A 20,061-nucleotide genomic window follows, 5' to 3' on the forward strand; every position below is an offset into this window, starting at 1 on the left:
CACATGGCCACATCAGAAATGTACCTTCTGGGAGTCCCCGTCGTGGTGCAGTGGAAACGAACCCGACTAGGAACCACTAGGTTGCGGGTTGGCTCCCTGGCCTCGCTCAGTGGGTTAAGGATCTGGTGTTGCCTTGAGCTGTGGTGTAGGTCGCAGACGCGGCTCGGATCCCGCGTTGCTGTGGCCGTGGTGTAGGCTGGCAGCTGTAGCTCTGATCAGACCCCTGGCCTGGGAACCTCCATATGCCGCGGGTGCGGCCCTTAAAAAAAAAAAAAAAAAAAGGTACCTTCTGAGAAGGATGAAGTGCCCGCAGCAAACGCCTTTTCCTCGCTGTGCCATTGCAGGTTTATTTGAAATACAGCAGTGCCCAAGAGGAAAACACTGCAACTTTCTTCATGTGTTCAGAAACCCCAACAATGAATTTTGGGAAGCGAATCGAGACATCTACCTGTCTCCAGATCGGACTGGCTCCTCCTTCGGGAAGAACTCGGAGAGGCGCGAGAGGCCAGGCCGCCACGAGTACAGCCGGCTGCGCAGGAGGCGGAGCCCCGGGCCGGCCCGCTCCTACAAAAGGAACGGGGAAGCCGAGAGGAAGCGGAGGGGTAGCCACGGGGCCAAGAAATCTCACAAACACAGGTCCAAAAGCCGGGAGAGGCACAGCTCCCGCAGCAGAGGAAGGAAAAGAGACCGCAGCCGGGGCCGGGGCAGCCGCAGCCGCAGCCGCAGCCGCCGGAGCCGCAGCCACAGCCGGAGCCGCAGCCAGAGTTCGTCGAGGTCCAGGAGTCGTGGCGGGAGGAGGTCAGGAAGCAGGGACAGAACGGCTTAGAGGCCCAAATCCGAATAAACAGTATGTTCTTCGGTGATTGTACATCTTATTTATTATGGCGGCTGCATACCTGGATAGAGGGCCCTCAGCGCAAAGGCGTTGCAAGTCTGGCAGAATCGTATGTAGTCTGGAACCCTATTTTGCAATACTTTTATATTCAGATAATCAGTGTGTTTAGTATAGAAAACCTAGAAAACACGAAAATGACTTTTAATCCTGACCCTTAAAGATAATCACTTAACACTGGAGCATTGTCTTTTATTTTTTCTCCTTGTGAGTGTGTATATTTTTTTTCCCCAAAAATCATATATGCCTGCAATTGAAGATGCCTTTTTTTCAACACCACTCTCTTTCATCAAACCCTGTTCTTGCTGTTTTTACTCACTGCGTAGTGTGGATCTATCAGTTAATTCAACCATATCCCAATTGTTGGGGTTTTAAGTTATTTTAAATTTTGCACTAATTAAAGAATCCTGTGGTATAAACAATCCTATGGTGAATTTCCATAAATACTCTCACACATTTCTGATCATTTCCTTTGGGTAAATTACATCGAGATGAATACTAAAGCATTTCCAAATTGCCCTCCATAGAGATAACAACAAATATTTATCAAATTTTGTTCCCACACCAAACTACTTTAATCTTTGCCAGTTTGATAAATTTCATGTTTAAGCATTCATTTCTGTAGATATTGTTTAAGCCAAACACTTTTTTCCCTGTATTTAATGGGCATTGAGTTTGGTTGTTGCTTTACTTCAAAACTCTCTATTTTAAAGTACTGAAGGGTACAGTCAGTTTTTACTCCTCCCTCCTACCCCATATTCGCAGTCCCTCCCCAGCTGGTTTTGCTTTAGTATTTTTTTTTCTTTTCTTTCTTTCTTTTTTTTTTTGACTGTGCCTGTGGCATCCACAAGTTCCCAGGCCAGGGATGAAACCCATGACACTGCAGTGACAAAACTGGATCCTTAATAGGGTGTTCATCTTCTTTATAGTGTGTTAAAGAGCACACTGCTATTGAATGTGCCTGGTATTAAAGGAATTCTGGTAAGAAAGAACGGTCATAGAAACTTGTTTAATATTTTTAAAGCTTAAGGCAAAATACCCTTAGATTTCAGATCATACAAAAGATGCTCTTGTACTTCCTTATATATATATTTTTTCTTGTAGTCTTTTTAGGGCCATACCTGTGGCACACGTAAGTTCCCAGGCTAGGGGTCAAATCAGAGCTGCAGTTGCTGACTTACGACACAGCCACAGCCACGCCGGATCTGCAACCTACACTACAGCTCATGGCAACCCACTGGGCGAGGCCAGGGATGGAACCCACATCCCCATGGATACTAGTCAGATTCGGAAATGCTGCACCACAACGGGAACCCCCGTGAGTATCTGCTGAAAATGAGTTCTTTAGTCTAAAAGAAAGGAAGTGTGTGGTCCGGAAAACATTTTACTTTAAAAATTGATTTTTTTTTTTCCTGGAAGTTCCCTGGTGGTCTAGTGCTTAGGACTCAGTGCTTTAGCCACCGAGGCCTGGGTTCAGTCCCTGGTCTGAGAGCTGAGATCCCACATCAAGCCACTGCACGCCATGGCCAAAGAAAAATTGATTTGTTGCAGACTTTAAATGCCTACTTTACCCTAAAAATGATTGAAATTTTCTGTAATTATCTACGAGACTCGCTAATGCTATATAATTCTCACTAAATTCAAAAATTTTACTTTCTCTCCTAAATACAGCCAAGGATATATGCAACTAAATGTGGCATTCGAAGCTGAATAGTCTTAGTAAATCATGGAGGAAAAGACAAGATAAATACCAGATTGTGCTCAAGGTAACAGAGATGGTAACTTTCCCCTCCAGTGTTAATGGGCAATGTGGGAGCGATGGAAGAAAGCCGTTTTTAAGGTCATTATCCTGATAAATGCCCATCTTAAAATTATGAATGTCTTAAACTTGTAATTTGATTACTACTTGTGATTCAAAAATTCCAACTCTTATGTTGCCAGCAGAAGCCCACAAGCCTATTTTCTGTGAATAGATAGCTGCATGTTGGAGGCCCTATATCTACATTTTTTTTCCTCCACACATACCCTTTTTAGCAGACTAGCAACTGCATTTGATAGTTGTTTCCTTATTCATTTTAAAATATCCTCATTTTCTTATAAAGATTTTTCCCAGAAATCAGAGTATACTAAAAAAAAAAAAAAAAAAAAACCTTTTCAATAGGATTAAATGGGATTTTTATTAACATTTCCTCTCTGTAGTTGATAGCCCAGTCCCTTAACTAATCATAACCAAAGCTTTGATCTGCTACTTATATTAGGCAGTCCATTTTGGCAAGTGTACCAGCACCTACAATTCCGGGGGGGGGGGGGGGACTCAGGTTGACTTGGCGTACCCTTGATTACCTGGAGTACTTTGACTTGTGCTCAATGAGAAAGAGTAGAAACGGAGTTTCCGTCATGGCTCAGTGGTTAAGGAATCCGACTAGGAACCATAAGGTTGCAGGTTTGATCCCTGGTCTTGCTCAGTGGGTTAAGGATCCGGCGTTGCCATGAGCTGTGGTGTAGGCCGCAGATGCTGCTTGGATCCTGTGTTGCAGGCTGTCAGCTACAGGTCCGATTAGACCCCTAGCCTGGGAACCTCCATGTGCTGTGGGTTCAGCCCTGGAAAAAGACAAAAAAGGACAAAAAAGGACAAAAAAAAAAAAAAAAAAAAAGTAGAAACGTCAACTGCATCATGGTTTTTAAAGCGGCATTTATTGAAAATAAATGTGTAGATAAGCTCTCAGTAGCATGGACTCCACATTTTTTATGAGCCTGAAATACATGAAGACGCCTTAAATCTTCCACCATTTATCTCCTGTGTGCTTTTAACCACCACCACATTCAAGTGGAGGTGAATTTCCAACATTTTACCCAAAAATCGTTTTAAATTCTTCCTTCAGCGGCTCTTTATAGTTTGACAAGCTTTTGGAAAGAGACAGATACAAACACACTACAGTGGTGTACATTTAACATTTATTACAACTAACTGGCGATGTGATAATAAGACAGTGCTTGCGTGGCCTGAATATTGGTCACAATCACAACGAAGCTTAATCCAGCCCAGCAGATACAAATGAAAGTGTAAACTCTGAAGACATGTTTACATACGTAGAAGTATGTATAAAAGTGACACTGAAACAATTGTACAGCCTTAAAAAATATAGAGCCCACTAATACCATTTTACCTCATTCAGCTCACACTTTCATATTAAAGGTGGTGTCTTGTTTTTATATTTGACTTCTAATAAGCAGGCAGTGCCATGGAAGGGAAGGAAGCTGCCCAAAAGTTTGCTGCACTTCTAAGTGGAGGGAAGCAGTAGGGGAGTAAAAGAAATTTGGCTGTAACAAGCACCCCAGATGGAGTATTAGTGCTTTAAACAATGACTTATGCAACACTTCGTGAAGAGAGTAACACATTTTCCGTAGGATACTATTATTAAGAATCCCTGGTAAGTCAGTATTTCCATTTTATTTTGAGGGCATCAAAAATAATCTAACTAAGTAACTAAATGATTATGACCAAGAGTCAAAAAAATGTTCCTTGGCCCTAAAAATAATGTGCTTACTATTATGAAACAGCTGATCTGTTCCTCATCACAGATCTGGAATGCCTAAGAAATTCTTATTGTAAAACAGCATCATTCCAATTTAGGCTTTTGTGTTTCCCTTTGTTTTAAGGTATTTACTTTCTAATAATGGTCTTTGGTATAAATTTGGTTTTGTTTTTGTTTTTTAAGTTTCAACAGAGTGAAATTTTCATTCATTTGATATGTGACCTGTCACTTCCCTTTATTTGCATATATACTGAAATGCTGCACTACTTTTTGGTTTCCTATAACCAGACTTCACATAATTAAGGTTTTTTTTGCCAAAGACAGTAATTAATAAAGGTATAATGCCTGTGTCATTTTCATAGATACACATAATCAGATTAAGAGAAACAGACCTGTAAACTTTAAAATAGAAAAGTTAACTTTTTCTGCATTCATTCTAATTTATATTAATTCCCTTGTTATCACCTGATTAACCAAAGTTCCCTTTAAAAAAAAATTATGTAGGCCTGAATGAAGCAGCTTAGCAGAATAGTAATACTGATATGACATCATCTTACACCATTAGCTAATATGGACATGAAGGCAGTGACCATCTACAGTGTGTGAAATGCCACAAGAAGTCATCAACAGGGGAGGAGAGTTATGTCAGTCCAATTTCTTCAAGAACACTACGTGGGGTTTCAGCTTCCTGTGGAGGGAAAACGTGAGATTCTGGTAAGCAGATCCGTGGAGGCTTGAGAATGTGAAATTGACACAGAAAGGTGTGCAAGTTTCAGAGATGAAAGCTGACCACATGCAGTTCAGTGGTATGGGCCCTTCTATTTAGAGTCAGTGCTTATTTAGCAATTTGTGTCCCAAACATCAGAGACCACAGGAGGTTATTTTCAGCATGCATTAAATACCTACTGATTACCTATCGATGTGCTCGGCTCCAATGCTATAACACAAAAGGCATCAAACCCACTGGCAGTTTAGGAAGTCATTTCCACAAGAAAGCTAAGTTATCTTAGTGTTAAAACTAAATAAAGAGCAGGGAAACCCACCGAGTTCTCCCCATTCTTCACATATTTTTCTTTCCTCTGATTTTTTTTTTTTTTTTTTAAAGTCGCATGTACTTACAGAAATGTCTTCCTCTCTGAGTTTCTACTCATTTTTGAACTTAACCATCCCCAGCAGCAAGGCGGAAGAAACTCACCTCCCTAGACCTCCCCAAAGCAACCAATGGCTTCAGTGGAAGCAATATATATAAATAATTCGCTGGCACAAAAGCGCCTTTTGTCCTGTCACAACCAATACTCATTTTTGTTTTTTTTTTTGCTTTTTAGGGCCACACCCACGGCATATGGAGGTTCCCAGGCTAGGGGTCTAATTGAAGCTATAGCTGCCGGCCTACACCACAGCCACAGCCACACCAGATCCGAGCCGCATCTGCGACCTACACCACAGCTCACGGCAATGCCGGATCCTTAACCCACTGAGCGAGGTCAGGGATCAAACCTGAAACCTCATGGTTACTAGTCGGATTCATTTCTGCTGCGCCACAATGGGAACTCCCCAATACTCATTTTTGAATGTCAAAGGAGGGCCAAAGTCATACGAGAAAAAAAATTTTTAAATTTTCTGAAGTCTCTAATTTTGTACATCACAAGACAAAAAAGGACCAAGTAGATCAAATATCAAGCATTACAAGCAACAAGTTTGTGATTAAAAGGCACACAAGATCTTAACAGAGGACAACAAGTTTTGTATCCAAATAACTTACTTTTGCATCCTAATTATGGTACAGCACAAAATAAGGAAAAGAAAAATTAGTTAAACCATAAATCCATACATTAGATTTAATTGTATGTAAAGCACTACATGGAATAATCTTAATTATTTAAACTCTACGGTCTGTTTCCTTATTTGGGAAATAAGGATCACAGTACTTACCTTTATATGTAGAGGTTAAGAAAGATAAGGCTTAAGTGCCTGATTCACAGAAAGTGCTCAAAAAATGTTAGCTGATACGTTACACAACTGCAATCTAAAGAAGGTATTCTTACTACAAACCAACTCTATATAAAAGTTCATTTAATGACCCTTCAGTAACTGTTTGTGTATTAGTGAAAAATGGGTAAAAGTCAGCTATTGGTGAAAAAAGGTTTTTTTCCCCTGTCCCCTCAACACCTGGCCCTGCTTCCCAAATTAAACCTCAACCTAACGAGGCTACAGACTAAATATATATGGAGGATAAGAAAACACTGCCATTATAACCTGCTAAAATACAAAACCTAGGAAATTGTACAGCATGGGTAACTAACAAAAAAAGACAAGGGAGCGAAAAAGCAGGAGTTGTTAAAGATTATAAGAGATTTTTCTCTTAGGGATATATACTGAATTATTAAAGGTTAAATGATAGGATGTCTGGGGTTTGCTATAAAATACCCAGGGCAAGAACAGGGGGTAGGGTGGTGATTTAGGAAACTAGTACTGAGTTGATGGTTTTTGAAGCTGAGTGATGTGTATATGAGAGTTCCTTATATTATATTTGTATGTCTGTTTTCATGATATAGCTTTAAAAGAAAGTTTAATGGGGAGTTCCCACTGTGGCACAGCAAGAACAAGTCTGACTAGTATCCATGAGGATGTGGCTTCGATCCCTGGCCTCGATCAGTGGGTTGGGGATCAGGCATTGCCATAAGCTGCGGGGTAGGTCGCAGATGCAGCTCAGATCCCACATTGCTGTAGTGTGGTGTAGGCCAGCAGCTGCAGCTCAGACTCAGCCCCTAGCCTGGGAACGACCATATGCTGTGGGTGTGGGTGTGGCCCTAAAAAAAGAAGTTTAATGGAGGAGTCACCATCTTGGTTCAGTGGGTTAAGAAACCAACCAGTATTTGGAGAATGCAGGTTTGATCCCTGGTCTCGCTCAGTGGGTTAAGGATCCAGTGTTCCCTTGAGCTGTGGTGTTAAGTTGCAGATGCAGCTCAGAACTGGTGTTGCTGTGGCTGTGGTGTAGGCCGGCAGCTGCACCTCTGATTTGACCCCTAGCCTGGGAACTTCCATATGCTGCAGGTGTGGCCCTAAAAAGCAAAAACAAAACAAAACAACAAAACAAAACAAAAAAACCCCTGCCCTTTCTAAAAGGCCTAGTTTCAAAGAATTGTTTACATATTTTATTCCTTTGAGACAAATAGTACATTAGAGTTTTTAATCAATTATATTTATAACATAAAATTAATTTTCACACATTCACCCTGAAATTGTAGCTCAAAATTATCTAGAAAAACTATTAACTAAGTAGTCAAATTCATAGAAACAGAAAGTTGAAAGGCATTTACCAAGGGCTTAGGGGAGGGGAAGTGGGGAGCAGTTGTTCAAAATGGGTACATAGTTTCAGTTCTGCAAGATGAAAAACCTCTGGAAATCTGTTGCACAACAATGTGAATATATTTAACAATACTGAACTGTACAATTAAAAATGGTTAAGCTAGTAAATTTTTATCTTTTAACCACAATTAAAAAAAAACCACCTGGAAAAACTAAAATATGAAATATGTATCGAAAGGATGGAGAAGAAAAAAGTCATTCACATGAAACAAAGTACATGCAATACTTTTATTTTAGACATGCAAAGAAAGCTCTTTCAGAATCTACTACTTTAAAGCAAGAAGCTGTATACAGATAACAAAAGAAGCAACATCTTGTTACAGCTAGCACACGGCATTCAAAGCAAACAGGCATGAGACAATGCATATTTATGCAGCATTAAAACCAGATGAATGACATGTTGTAGGGCTGGGGGAGGAACAGAGGGAAAAAAATGGAAATGAAAGACCAATCTATGTTTCCCAATGCTTTCAATGTATAATGCTGCTAAATTTCTCATTTAATAGCCCATCTAGATGCTTCGAAATGTAATACAGTGGGAATGGTAAGAACAGAAATAACTAATTTGCATACCTGCCTAATACACACTTTCACAGGTCTTCTTTCAGTGTCAAATCAGTCTGAGCATCTTTTGAATTTATTGTTTAGTGATACCTTACTTAACTCAGGCTTTAAACTCTCTAGATATAAACAATGAATTATTTGGTAATTTCCTCTTTATAATAAAATGCTCCATGTTTTATTAAAAATATACACAAAAATGATCAATAGTAAAGGTTTTCATATTCATAAATATAAAACCATATTTAACAAATCATTATCTAAATGGAGCCTTAATTATAAAACCATAACTAGTAAAATATTAGTACTTAAACAATATTAGAATTTTAACTATATAAAATACACTCCATATTAATACTTTGAAAGGGTTGCTTACTACTGAACAATGCTACAGGAGAGATTTTTCTGACATAGCTTTCTGATAGATCTTAAAGGGATTGTTTGATATCACTGTATAGCACAAATGTGATTTAACAAATGTGGCATAACAAATTACTTAAAAACTGCGTGTTGTACCTGTTACTATGTAACAGTACAGATTTTACTTTCTTTTGTATTATTTCCAAATACTTTTATGTGATACATTAGAAAACATATGCTCATATAAACTGTATATATAATCACCCGAGATATAGTTTTCCCACCAACATTTGAAGACCAAACCACACTACTTATTATGGCACTGCTTATCTTGATCTAGCATTTCAGCTATATTTTTTTTGGTAAACATTTTAGTGACTGCTAGATAATCCTCTTACAAGAGTAATCAAAGATTCATAAATTCATAAACACCCAAGTTTAAGATGAAACATTACTCAAAATGGTCACAGGTCATATTTTTTAAAGAAGAAATTAAACGAGTTGCAAGCAGGAAAAACTGTATCAAGATCACATATAGAATGAAAATAAAACAGAAAAGAGGATGAGAACAGGAAAAATGTTACATTATAAAGGTATTGGCTCTGACATGTTCTATTATTATTATTATACGAGATAATCAGTCACCAAGCTGAGGATATTTTCTTTCATAAGCATATCAGCCTCTATTTCCTCTGTGAAATTCTGCATACACGATGAGTAGTCATTTAGTACACAGGGACATTAAAATATTCATGACGTGGCTACAAAAGAAATGCATATATTCTTACACACAGTATACAGACTGATATAGACACAATCAGATTTCCAGAATGTTTAGTGTACAGTAAAGAAAACTTACGTAAACTTAGAAATTAGGTTTTTAGAATTTTGGTTCATGGCTGAATATTTAACTTCTAAAATAATGCCCAGGAGTTCAGATTCATCTTTTATAACTTTACTATATATAATAATAACTGAAATAATGACCTATATCCTACAAAATCCTAAAGCACTGTATTTACTAATAAGTCATCCAGGCAAAACTGAGTTAACTCAAAATCCAGTTAGAATACTTCCTCCCACCAGTGTTCAAGTTCATCCGGATTTTATTACACAAAGCAAAGGAATTTAATCCCTTAATGAAAATCATTATACCCTAAAATGACCATGAACTCTTTTACAGATCCTAAAGGAAAATTTTTCCCAAGAAAAAGTGGAAAAACAGTTGCTCATTTGGTATTTTAAGTAGCAATGGAGGCTTTCAAAGGTTCATTTAGCTTAAAAAAAAGTTCAAATATGCCTTTGTGACTAAGGATATTACTTTTAAAATAACCCTCAAGATAAATTTTAAAGGACTCTCCAAATAGATCTCTTAAATGTCTATGCCTATAAACATATCTCAAAGGATGTTTCTCACATCCACTAGGTAATCTGAGGTGAGGTTTTAAACTGACCCTAGAGTGATCAATTTCTAGGGACTCCAAAAACTCCCTGAAACAAGAAGCAAAATTAGGAAGAACTTTTCCTGAGCAGAAGGCCCATGGCCCATCAGACTCTCAAAGGGATTATACCCTGCCAAAAAGCTTGAAACTCAAATTTAAGTTTAAAATTGCTTATATGAGTGCTTTTAAGATACCTTCAATTTAAAATTTATTCAACTTGGCACTTTGAAATGTTAGGCTACAAAGTCATATAAACTATTTCCATAAAATATGTAACATATCTTATATATAATAACAATTAAATACAAAGGCATTTGAGGAAAAAAGCCAGTCAGGTTTTAATCGTTAGATAATTCCTAAACAGTTTAAAGATACAATTGCCTTTCTTCCACTTAGAATACTGTGGAATGAAGCACCAAGCTAAAATAATATGAATAATAAGTCAAACCCTTAAATGCTTCATTTTCATGAGGGAATTTTATTTTTGAAAATATCAATGGTATTAATACTTTTTTGGCCAACGAACTCTGAACCTATTTCAGTATTCTCTATGTACAAAAATATAAGCCTCAGAGCAAAATTCCCTATGAACATATAAATGAAATAATTGGGACTATCTCTTGGGATTTAATGTAATCAAACTTTTCAGGTAATGCTAAAACATAACAAACTTGTCAAAATTATAGTTACAAACTGAATTTGTATATCCTACTACATTTTGATGCAAGTCAGTACTCCAGCTCGTATTCTAGTATGCTCTCTTACACACAATGAAACTCTTGCTGTGATATATATTCTCTGTTTTCTGCAAGGAGAACAAGAAAAGTGTAAGTCTATCAAATAACCTTTCACCTAAATAATACCAGTACTTTGAGCCTTTATATTACAGCTTTGCATCTATCTTTTTGTTTTTTCTCTTAATTTTTTATCATACCATGTAAAAACCAACCATTAAAGAAAAAGGTAGTTTCCCAAATAGCGCTCCTCCCCAGAGACTTACTCTAGCAGAAGAACTAATAATGCCAAAGGAGCAATTCTCAACTGTGACTGCCCCAGGCATTTCTGACAGACCTTTCACTACCTTTAGCAAAGAAAAGGGTTGATAAAGCCAAACTAGTCTTTATACCAATGATCCATATTACTGTGCTTAAACAAGAAATTAGCATCCAAGCAACTGTGACGACTATTTCTTCAAAGGGAAAAAAATCTCTTCACCAGAAAAACATCCTTCAAGAAGAAAACAAACTAAAATGCATAAAAACAAATGTATTCTTTTACCACTTCTAAGTTGCTATGACATGTTTAAATAATTTCCCAGTTTACATTGCTAGGATCTGAAAACATCATGCTATAAATAAATGCCTTAATGACCACTTAACATTTAAAGTTGATCTTTAGATAAATGATAGATATGCCCATAATTAACCAAGTTATTTTTTTCTCTTATATACAGGGAAAACATTATAGTGGATTAAATATAACTCCAATATTCTGAGCCTTCATACCACCAGTACATCTTATGAGTCATGGAATAATTATATTAATTAAGAATTGGGGAGGATGAGAGTAAAAGTCTCTTATAACAGATTTTATAGTCCTGTGCAGAACTAGACCTACTGCCTTCTGCTACCCAGCAAAGTGAGTTTAATACACCGTGATTTAGTTGTGCAGGAATAAAGACCAGAATGAAAAGAGAAAAAAAACTTTAATCCAGTTGTATTATATAAATATAAACCAGAAGTTGCCCTTAGAATAGATTCTTTGAAGACCTATTTTTTTCAATAAAGATTAGATATTTATTCAGTATTTTCAATCTGAAATGGGCCTTCAATCCTGGGCAAATCACTGATTTGCTGCCCATTAAGTCTATTCCAAACCCTCAAGTTATCGTTTTCCTCAAGTTATCTACCTCTTCTTTCTCCTCAGTCCTCAGCAGGCTTTCCTCTAGATGAAGTTTCTCAAAACCAAGAAAATGACAACTTTTTCTATTTTGCTCATCCAACTCATGAGGAAAAAAATCGACAGCTTTAAGAGGAGGGAGAAGACTCATCTTACCCAAGACCAAAGCTTTTTTTTGGGGGGGGGGGGGCATGCCTGTAGCATGAAGTTCCAAACCTGCACCACAGCAGTACCAGAGCCACAACAGTGACAACGCTGGATCCTTAACCCACTGAGTCTTTGGAATTGCAAGACAAAAGCTTTTGATTCCATTCCTATTCACCCTCCCAATATACCTTTTCTCTTTATTCTATTCATATTTTTCATCCTTTTCCGCATTAGCTCCTTCTCCTTAGTATACATGCATGTTCAGCTTTCCTCCATAATACAAATAATCTTTTTCTCAGTCCCCTACAAAAAAGACTAGATGTAGTGCAAAGTGTAGGACAAGAGAACAGAGAGGAATGAAGTTAAACCTGTTCTCAAAACCACTTACGTTCCTAAGAAAAGACAAATCCCTTTACCTTAAAAATTCCCAGACATTCACTACACTAAGCTGATGATGACTCAAAAGTAAAATGACCTGATAAACTACAATGAAAACTGGTAAGCAAGCAATTATCTGAAGGTTTAAGTCTTGTTGAGATGAGGAGTGCTTAAATAAACTCATGGTATGGATCCAGAGTTGTCCTGATTTTTCTTTCTAGTGAACAGTTTAAAGAGAAAATAACGTACATTTAATAAAAATTCATGTATAAAACAAGTTTAATTCCAAATTACTTCTCTACTCGTTTTTCTTGTAAAGGGATCTCACTTATTCCTTGCACTACAAAGTAGTATCCTTTGTCCTTCATGTTCTAGAATACAATGGTCCTTTTTATTGGCCCTCAATGAATACTATGACAAAGTCCTCACTCTCAATTCTGGAATTCTATTCCTTAAGCTAAAGACCAAAGGGCCAAGAGTATCCAAATACACTGAGCTCTATTTTTAGCAATGAATAGAGAAAAACTGCTATCTCTTTATAAGGTACCTTTTACACACATGGGTCTTGGTGTCTTATTTCAATGAGCATATATGAGACACTAGGAAAGTCCAGCGATTTTTTTTTTTTACACTAAGCTAGCAATGAGTGGCAAGAGCATTATAGTTGCTCCAGATGATTAGTATCTAAAATAGCCGAGAGCACACACTGCTTCACTTTACCTACTGAAACTTTCTTTTTAGCAAATTCTACTCTAGTTTCACCCAAAGAAGCAACACAATGTAGTTTTCCATTCTCACAGCAGCATTTTGTCACTTTTAGTAATTTATAAATTTAAAAAAAAAATTATACTTAAGGAGTTCCCGCCATGGCACAGCACAAACAAATCCGACTAGGAACCATGAGGTTGAGGGTTCACTTCCTGGCCTAGCTCAGTGGGTTAAGGATCTGGTGTTGCCATGAGCTGTGGTGTAGGTTGCAGACCCAGCTCGGACCTGGTGTTGCTGTGGCTGTGATGTAGGCCAGCAGCTGTGGCTCCGATTAGACCCCTAGCCTGGGAACCTCCATATGCCGCAGGTTTGGCCCTAAAAAGACAAAGGACAAAAACAAAAACAAAACAAAACAATTATATTTAAAAATAGGTGTTTTATACTTCTAGAAAACAGGAGGTAGGGAACCTCAAACACCTCCAGAGGTAACTGTTAATTTCCTACTCCTAGGTCTTTTCTTACATGATATACCTTGAGTATCTTTCCACATCATTACTAGAAATAGATCTCATTCCTTTTTTAGCCAGTTAATGGTTTCACGTATGGTTGTACTGTAATTTTATTCACCTATTTCCCACTGATGGACATTTGGTTAAGTTCCAATGGCTTACTTAATATTATATTGAGCATGTGTCTTGATGCACTTGTGTATTTCTGTTGGATAAAATTCTTTCAAGTACAACTAATGAGGTAAAAGGTGTACACGTTTACTAAACTAATCCTCCAAAAGGAACACAAGTTCAAGTCCTCATAAGCAGCACACAATTCTGCTTTGCCACTCCAAGAAACAAACCAAAGAAAAAGATCTGATATTTTAATTTACATTCCCTTAGTCAAAGGACCACTTGTTTTTTCTTTCATCTGTGGAATCTTATTCACATCTACTGTTATCTTACTCTACTGTGCTGTTGATCTATTTCTATTACATGTGTCTTAAAAATAATAATGATGGTAACTTAACAACATCTTACAAAACCCTACTCTAAAACCCATTAGTGATAAAATAGCAAGGACAAGTCACTTTCTCTGGCAGTTAATTGTACCTTTATTAACTTTTTTCTTTTTAGGGCCGAACCTATGGCATACTGGAGTTCCCAAGCTAGGGGTCGAATTGGAGCTACAACTGCCGGCCTATGCCAGAGCCACATCGACGTGAGATTGGATCCACGTCTGCGACCTACATCACAGCTCACAGCAACATCAGATACTTAACCCACTGAGCAAGGCCACGGATGGAACTGGGATCCTCATGGACACTAGCTGGTTCTTAATTGGCTAAGCCACAGTGGGAACTCCCTAATTGTTACTTTTTAAATAAAGAAGCAGAATAGTTCTTTATTTAAAACTATTTCTTGACAGTCAAGAAATAGACTGTCAAGAAATAGTTTTAACCACATTTTAGGGTAATTGTATTTGCCCTGGTCTTCTATTTAGATCATAACTTGAAAGCCCTTATATTTAATCAGGATTTTCAAAACATGCAAGATTCCTTGGAATCACTGAATTTCAAATATTCAAACTCTATCTTTACTAAGTAAATTCTTAGTAAAGGCTAATAGGGTATAAAAGAAAGGCAATAGTGTATAAAAGAAAAGTCTATATGTATAATATAAGTCTATATATGCAAATTCTGGTCATTTAAACTATTCATCTTAAGAAATTATCAAGTCTCTAAGGTGATGGGGAAACCAGCAGAAAATTCGAAAGTGTTCTAACTGCCTGCAGGGTATATACTCAATTCTGTTTCCAGGCAAAAACTCAATTACCTTAATAGATGTTAACAAATTTGGCTGTTGTTGAGGAAATTAAATTATAAAGTGATATCCCCTAAGCTTTGCTGTGGGTTATCTTCAGTTATCAAGTAAAAGTAATTTTGGTGAATCACAGAAGTGATCTCCATAGCCATTTACATATTCTTGAGCACATCTGTCTTTCTCGATTTTTAGTTGTTTTTTTTTTTCCTTCCTACTTTTGATTCATTTTCAGCTAGTCATTTATAATATGGACTATATATTATGTTGAAAAGATGTAGCAGTCTGTAAATGTAAATGGAATCTATAAATGAAATTTTTATATATTCCGTGATGTTAAGTTAAATCAGGGTTTCTGACCCTAAACAAGACAGCCCACAGAATGGGAGAAAATCTTTGCAAATGAATCGACTGACAAGGAATTCATCTCCAAAATTTATAAACACCTTCTGCAGCTCCATACCCAAAAAACAAACAACCCCATCAAAAAATGGGCAGAAGATCTCAACAGACAGTTCTCCAAAGAAGACATATGGATGGCCGAGAAACACATGAAAAGATGTCCAACGTCACTCATTATTAGAGAAATGCAAATCAAAACCATGATGAAGTACCACCTTACACCAGCCAGAATGGCCATCATCCAAAAGTCTACAAACAATAAGTGCTGGAGAGGGTGTGGAGAAAAAGGAACCCCATGACACTGTTGGTGGGATTGTACATTGATGCAACCACTGTGGAAAACAGTACGGAGATGCCTCTAAAAACTAAACATAGAACTACCATTTGATCCAGCAATCCCACTCCTGGGCATCTATCTATCCAGAGAAAACCAGGACTCGCAAAGACACATGTACTCCGATGTTCCTTGCAGCACTCTTTTCAATAGCCAAGACATGGAAACAACCTAAATGTCCATCCACAGGGGAGTGGATCAAGAAGATGTGGTCCATATACACAGTGGAATGTTAGTCATTAAAAGGAACGAAATACCAGCATTTTTAGCAACATGGATGGACCTAGAAATGATTATGCTAAGTGAAGTCAGCCATACAATGAGACACCAACCTCAAATGCTTTCACTGACTTGTGGAATCTGAGAAAAGTACAGACTGAACTTCTTTGCAGAACAGATGCTGACTCACAGACATTGAAAAACTTATGGTCTCCGGAGGAGACAGTTTGAGGGGTGGGGGGATGTGCTTGGGTTGTGGGATGGAAATCCTGTGAAACTGGACTGTGATGAGCATTACACAACTACAGATGTGATAAATTCATTTGAGTAATTAAAAAAATAAATAAAATAAATAAAAATAAACCAGGGTTTCTGGACCTCAGCCCTGTTGACATTTGAGGCCAGATAATTTCTTATACTGGGAGGGCTGTCCTGGGCACTGTTGGATGTTTAACAGTCTTTGATCTTTACCTACTAGATGCCAGTAGCACTCCACGGCTAGTTGCAACAATCAAAAATGTATCCACATAGTGCCCAGTGTTCCCTGAGGAAACACAACTGCCCCACCTCACCCCCATCCCAGCTGAGAACCAGTTAATCTGGTTGGTGAGTAAGATTATGTTCCAGTGTGCTTGCCTGTATTTATTTGCTAATTTTTCTACAGTGGGAATTTTTATTTATTTATTTATTTATTTATTTATTTATTTAAAAAGACAACAGAGAAAACACTGAAAGAAAATAAAAAAGAATGTGTCAGTAGGAGAAAAAAACAGCTCAAACTTTGAAATTTTTCAGAAAGCACTTGTTAGGCATTCCTGTCGTGGCTCAGCAGAAACAAATCTGACTAGTATCCATGAGGACTTGGGTTCGATCCCTGGCCTCACTCGGTGGGTTAAGGATCTGGCATTGCTGTGAGCTGTGGTGTAGGTTGCAGATGTGGCTTCGATCTTGAGTTGCTGTGGCTGTGGCGTAGGCCAAAGGCTACAGCTCTGACTGGACCCCTGGCCTGGGAACCTCCATATGCTGTGGTATGTCCCTAAAGACCAAAAAAAAAAAAAAATAATAATAAAGAAAGAAACAAACAAAATCATCACCAATAGCTAGGAATATGCTTTTTGCAAGTCCCTGTGCAGGTCCCAATCCTAGGGCTCATGCCATCAGTTTTTTAGATCAGGATCAGCATTGGAAAAAAAAAAGAGTAGAAAAGAAAACACAAGATTATACAATAAGAAATAAGAGTAGGTATATATTATTTAGCTAAAAATTTTTTTGGTTTATACATGTGTAACTATTGTGATACATAAAAATGTACTTATTACTGTGGCTTCTTGTCAAATACTTTTGAAACTCAGATTTATAGTTACTGAACATTTTTATTTCAACTTATTACAAATAGCCCAGAGTAACAAGTTGGCTCAAAATGAATTAAAATGAAACAGCAAGGGGGAAATCCTCAAATTTCTGAAAAGTAGATGAAGAAAAAGAGCTCAAAAAAACACATAAACATATACCAAAATGATTACAACCTGAAAATCAGTGACCAAAGACAATGGTCAAATATGTTCTTATTAAGTGTAAAGTGAAAGGCAAGATTTGTTCTGCTTTCTGTTTTATCTGTAGCCATCCTTCTGTATTTTCCATTTCAAGTGTTAATATAACTAAACCTCATTTACCCAGGATTTGTTCTAGCAGATCCCAATTAAGTTTACCTATAAAAAATTAGAATATGCTGGTATAAAGGACTACAGTCTTGTTAACTTTTAACCCAATTGAAAAGAAAAGGTTTATTTAGGCGTAAAAGGTTTTTAATATCAATAGTTACAAAGGAATTACAGGAGTGTCATTAAAGCCAATCCTAAGAGGATTTTTATCAAAATGCTTCTTGCTATTACATTACTGTTATATATTTCAAAGTATCTGTTTTAAAACAATGTAAGATACTGAGTTTGGTATTCCTAATTAGCAAGATTTTAATTAAAAAACCCCCAAACTTATTAAAAGTATGTTATTAAATACTTCAATAAGTTCTTACTTAAAATGCTTTTAATTTACAAAAGATTCACTTTTAAACAAATCACTTTTTCTCCTAAGATTCTTACCTTTCCACTTTTATGCAGTCCAACAGATTTATTATTACTTCCACAAAGATGTTGTATAGTACTAAGATATAATCATGCAGCCCCAGCACTAAAACAAATCAATTTCAGCAGCACTAATTCTCCACAGAGCACCACTTTCTAGACGAGGCAAATTAACAACTGTAAATCCAATAAATCTATTCATAAAGTGGATCACCTCAAAGTAGAAGCAAATTCATGAGTGTAATGCTTGCTTTTGGTACTTCACTTATTTTTCATTTCTCAGATTACTTTGGTGAGATACAATACCAACAGCAAACAAGCTCAAAAGGAACCCCCCCAATTTCAAAATGATGCTGTTAGTATAAAAAAAAAGGTTGACACATCTCAAAGCGCTGATCAACACCATCATGCATCTACCGCTGAAGGTTAAAGCCCAATGCCCATTATTTAACTATTTGATCTTCACGGATCAAGCAAGGACTTGAAATCATCTCACGTGCAACAGTCTTTGCATAACACCCCATTTTATCCATGCCACAAAAATGGTAAATTTAGTAGTTACCAATAAATAAGTTGGGGGTCAAAGGGACTAAAGCCTTAGACTGCTCTTTATCATAAGATATCCTCAGACAAACCTCCCCATTCTTCATTTTGGCTCTATAAAATTAAGGAGCAGAGAAAAACTGGTAAGTGCCTGACTTTACAAAGAAAATGTACTCTATATTTCCTTTGTCATTATATGTATATGTAATGTTTACAAAATAAACCCAACTGTACCACTCTCTCATGCCCTCCCTCCAAAAAAATCTAGCTTAAAATAGGTATTTAATTGGTGCTGGGGAAAATGTTTCAAGTGTTGCAAAAACAAAAACAAAACAAAACAAAAAAGTCAATTTAGTAATGTCAGCATGTTGCACTTTAATAATTTAAGAATCAAGTTAAGTACCAGTGGCATGTTAATAAAACATGTTTTAAATTCCAACAGTCAAACATCAAAAATTGGATAATGGACCAATTTTTCTGGGCTTTACCCCCAAATCTAATTATGTATTCATACAACGGAATACCAAAAGGGATAAACATCGAGTTTGGTCTAGAAATGTCAAAACTAAACCCTCCTTTACCAAGCAATTAAATAAAATAAAAAAGATACCTTTATTATCTAATCATAATATTTGCTTTTTTAGTAATTATTATTCAAATACACATTTATGTTACATTCTCATTACTGAATATAAAATACTAACAGAAAATCTACTTTATCCATAGACTGTCTGTCCTGTTTGCCTATGACATTTACAAATTGGTCAAAAGGGAAATTTTAAAGAAATTTTTCTGAAGTAAATAAACATTAAGGATAGAGGTCAAAAGGAATAAAACCAAAATCATTTTGTGATTTGCATATATCTTTAAGCCAAGAGATATTTTCATTATAAATGCAAAGCCATCTTTGGTATTTAGAAATAATCAATTCAAATAAAAGACCTGACACCAAATAGAAAAAACAAAACAAAACAAAAAACACAATACATGAAAAACTAGATTAGAATCAATTAAGTACGATTTTACAAATTTAAGGCTACACTCAGATAAGTGTCTTTATAGCTATATTTATAATTTTGCAAGTAAAATCATTTCATGACTTAGACAAAGTGAATATTATACCCTAAATTATAAGACCAAAAAAGCTACTACAGATCCATTTTGATAAATCCAACAAGAAATGATTTTAAAAACATTATTTACAGCTCTATATTTGATTAATAAATTCCAACTTTTGATAATCTGGACAATCAAAATTTCCAGTCTGAAGAGTAAAAGGTGGCATCAGTTTTAGGAAAACTCTGTTCAATACAGAAAAACCTCCAGGAGAAGTATTTCTTTACTACACTACTGAGACATACAGAAGTTGGTATCTAAAA

The 20,061-nt window shown here is 36.6% G+C and overlaps 2 protein-coding genes and 1 long non-coding RNA gene across 9 annotated transcripts in view; 2 read left to right on the top strand and 1 right to left on the bottom strand.

Moving 5' to 3' along the window:
* ZRSR2 (zinc finger CCCH-type, RNA binding motif and serine/arginine rich 2) overlaps positions 1-1,314 on the top strand; it is a 28,843-nt gene extending 27,529 nt beyond the window's left edge. For all 4 annotated transcript variants that reach the window (XM_085008557.1, XM_085008554.1, XM_085008556.1 and 1 more), the window contains one exon: positions 345-1,314. In XM_085008557.1, coding sequence (XP_084864683.1) covers positions 345-826 — 482 coding nt within the window. In that variant the 3' untranslated portion in view covers positions 827-1,314. The remainder of the gene's footprint in view (positions 1-344) is intronic.
* Positions 1,315-3,567: 2,253 nt separating this feature from the next.
* The window catches only part of AP1S2 (adaptor related protein complex 1 subunit sigma 2), a 29,905-nt gene continuing 13,411 nt past the window's right edge, over positions 3,568-20,061 (bottom strand). The window contains exons 5-6 of one of the 4 annotated variants that reach the window (XM_085008563.1): positions 18,702-18,796; positions 3,568-5,116 (exon numbers count right to left, since the gene is read on the bottom strand). In XM_085008563.1, the coding sequence (XP_084864689.1) occupies positions 18,752-18,796 (45 nt within the window). In that variant the 3' untranslated portion in view covers positions 3,568-5,116; positions 18,702-18,751. Of the gene's footprint in view, positions 5,117-8,011; positions 10,966-18,701; positions 18,797-20,061 lie in introns of those variants that run through there. The other 3 variants (XM_003134953.6, XM_005673456.4, XM_005673454.4) reach the window with 3 other exon arrangements.
* LOC146394488 (uncharacterized) lies at positions 4,994-16,424 on the top strand. Its single transcript, XR_014835781.1, has 2 exons — positions 4,994-5,142; positions 12,087-16,424. It is a non-coding gene; the product is annotated as an uncharacterized LOC146394488 (long non-coding RNA).

This window comes from Sus scrofa, chromosome X, assembly GCF_054392235.1.
Source record: "Sus scrofa isolate SSC_HxYL_T2T_F1_AM1 chromosome X, Sscrofa_HxYL_maternal_Yorkshire_Landrace_v2.0, whole genome shotgun sequence".
Taxonomy (NCBI): Eukaryota; Metazoa; Chordata; class Mammalia; order Artiodactyla; family Suidae; genus Sus; species Sus scrofa.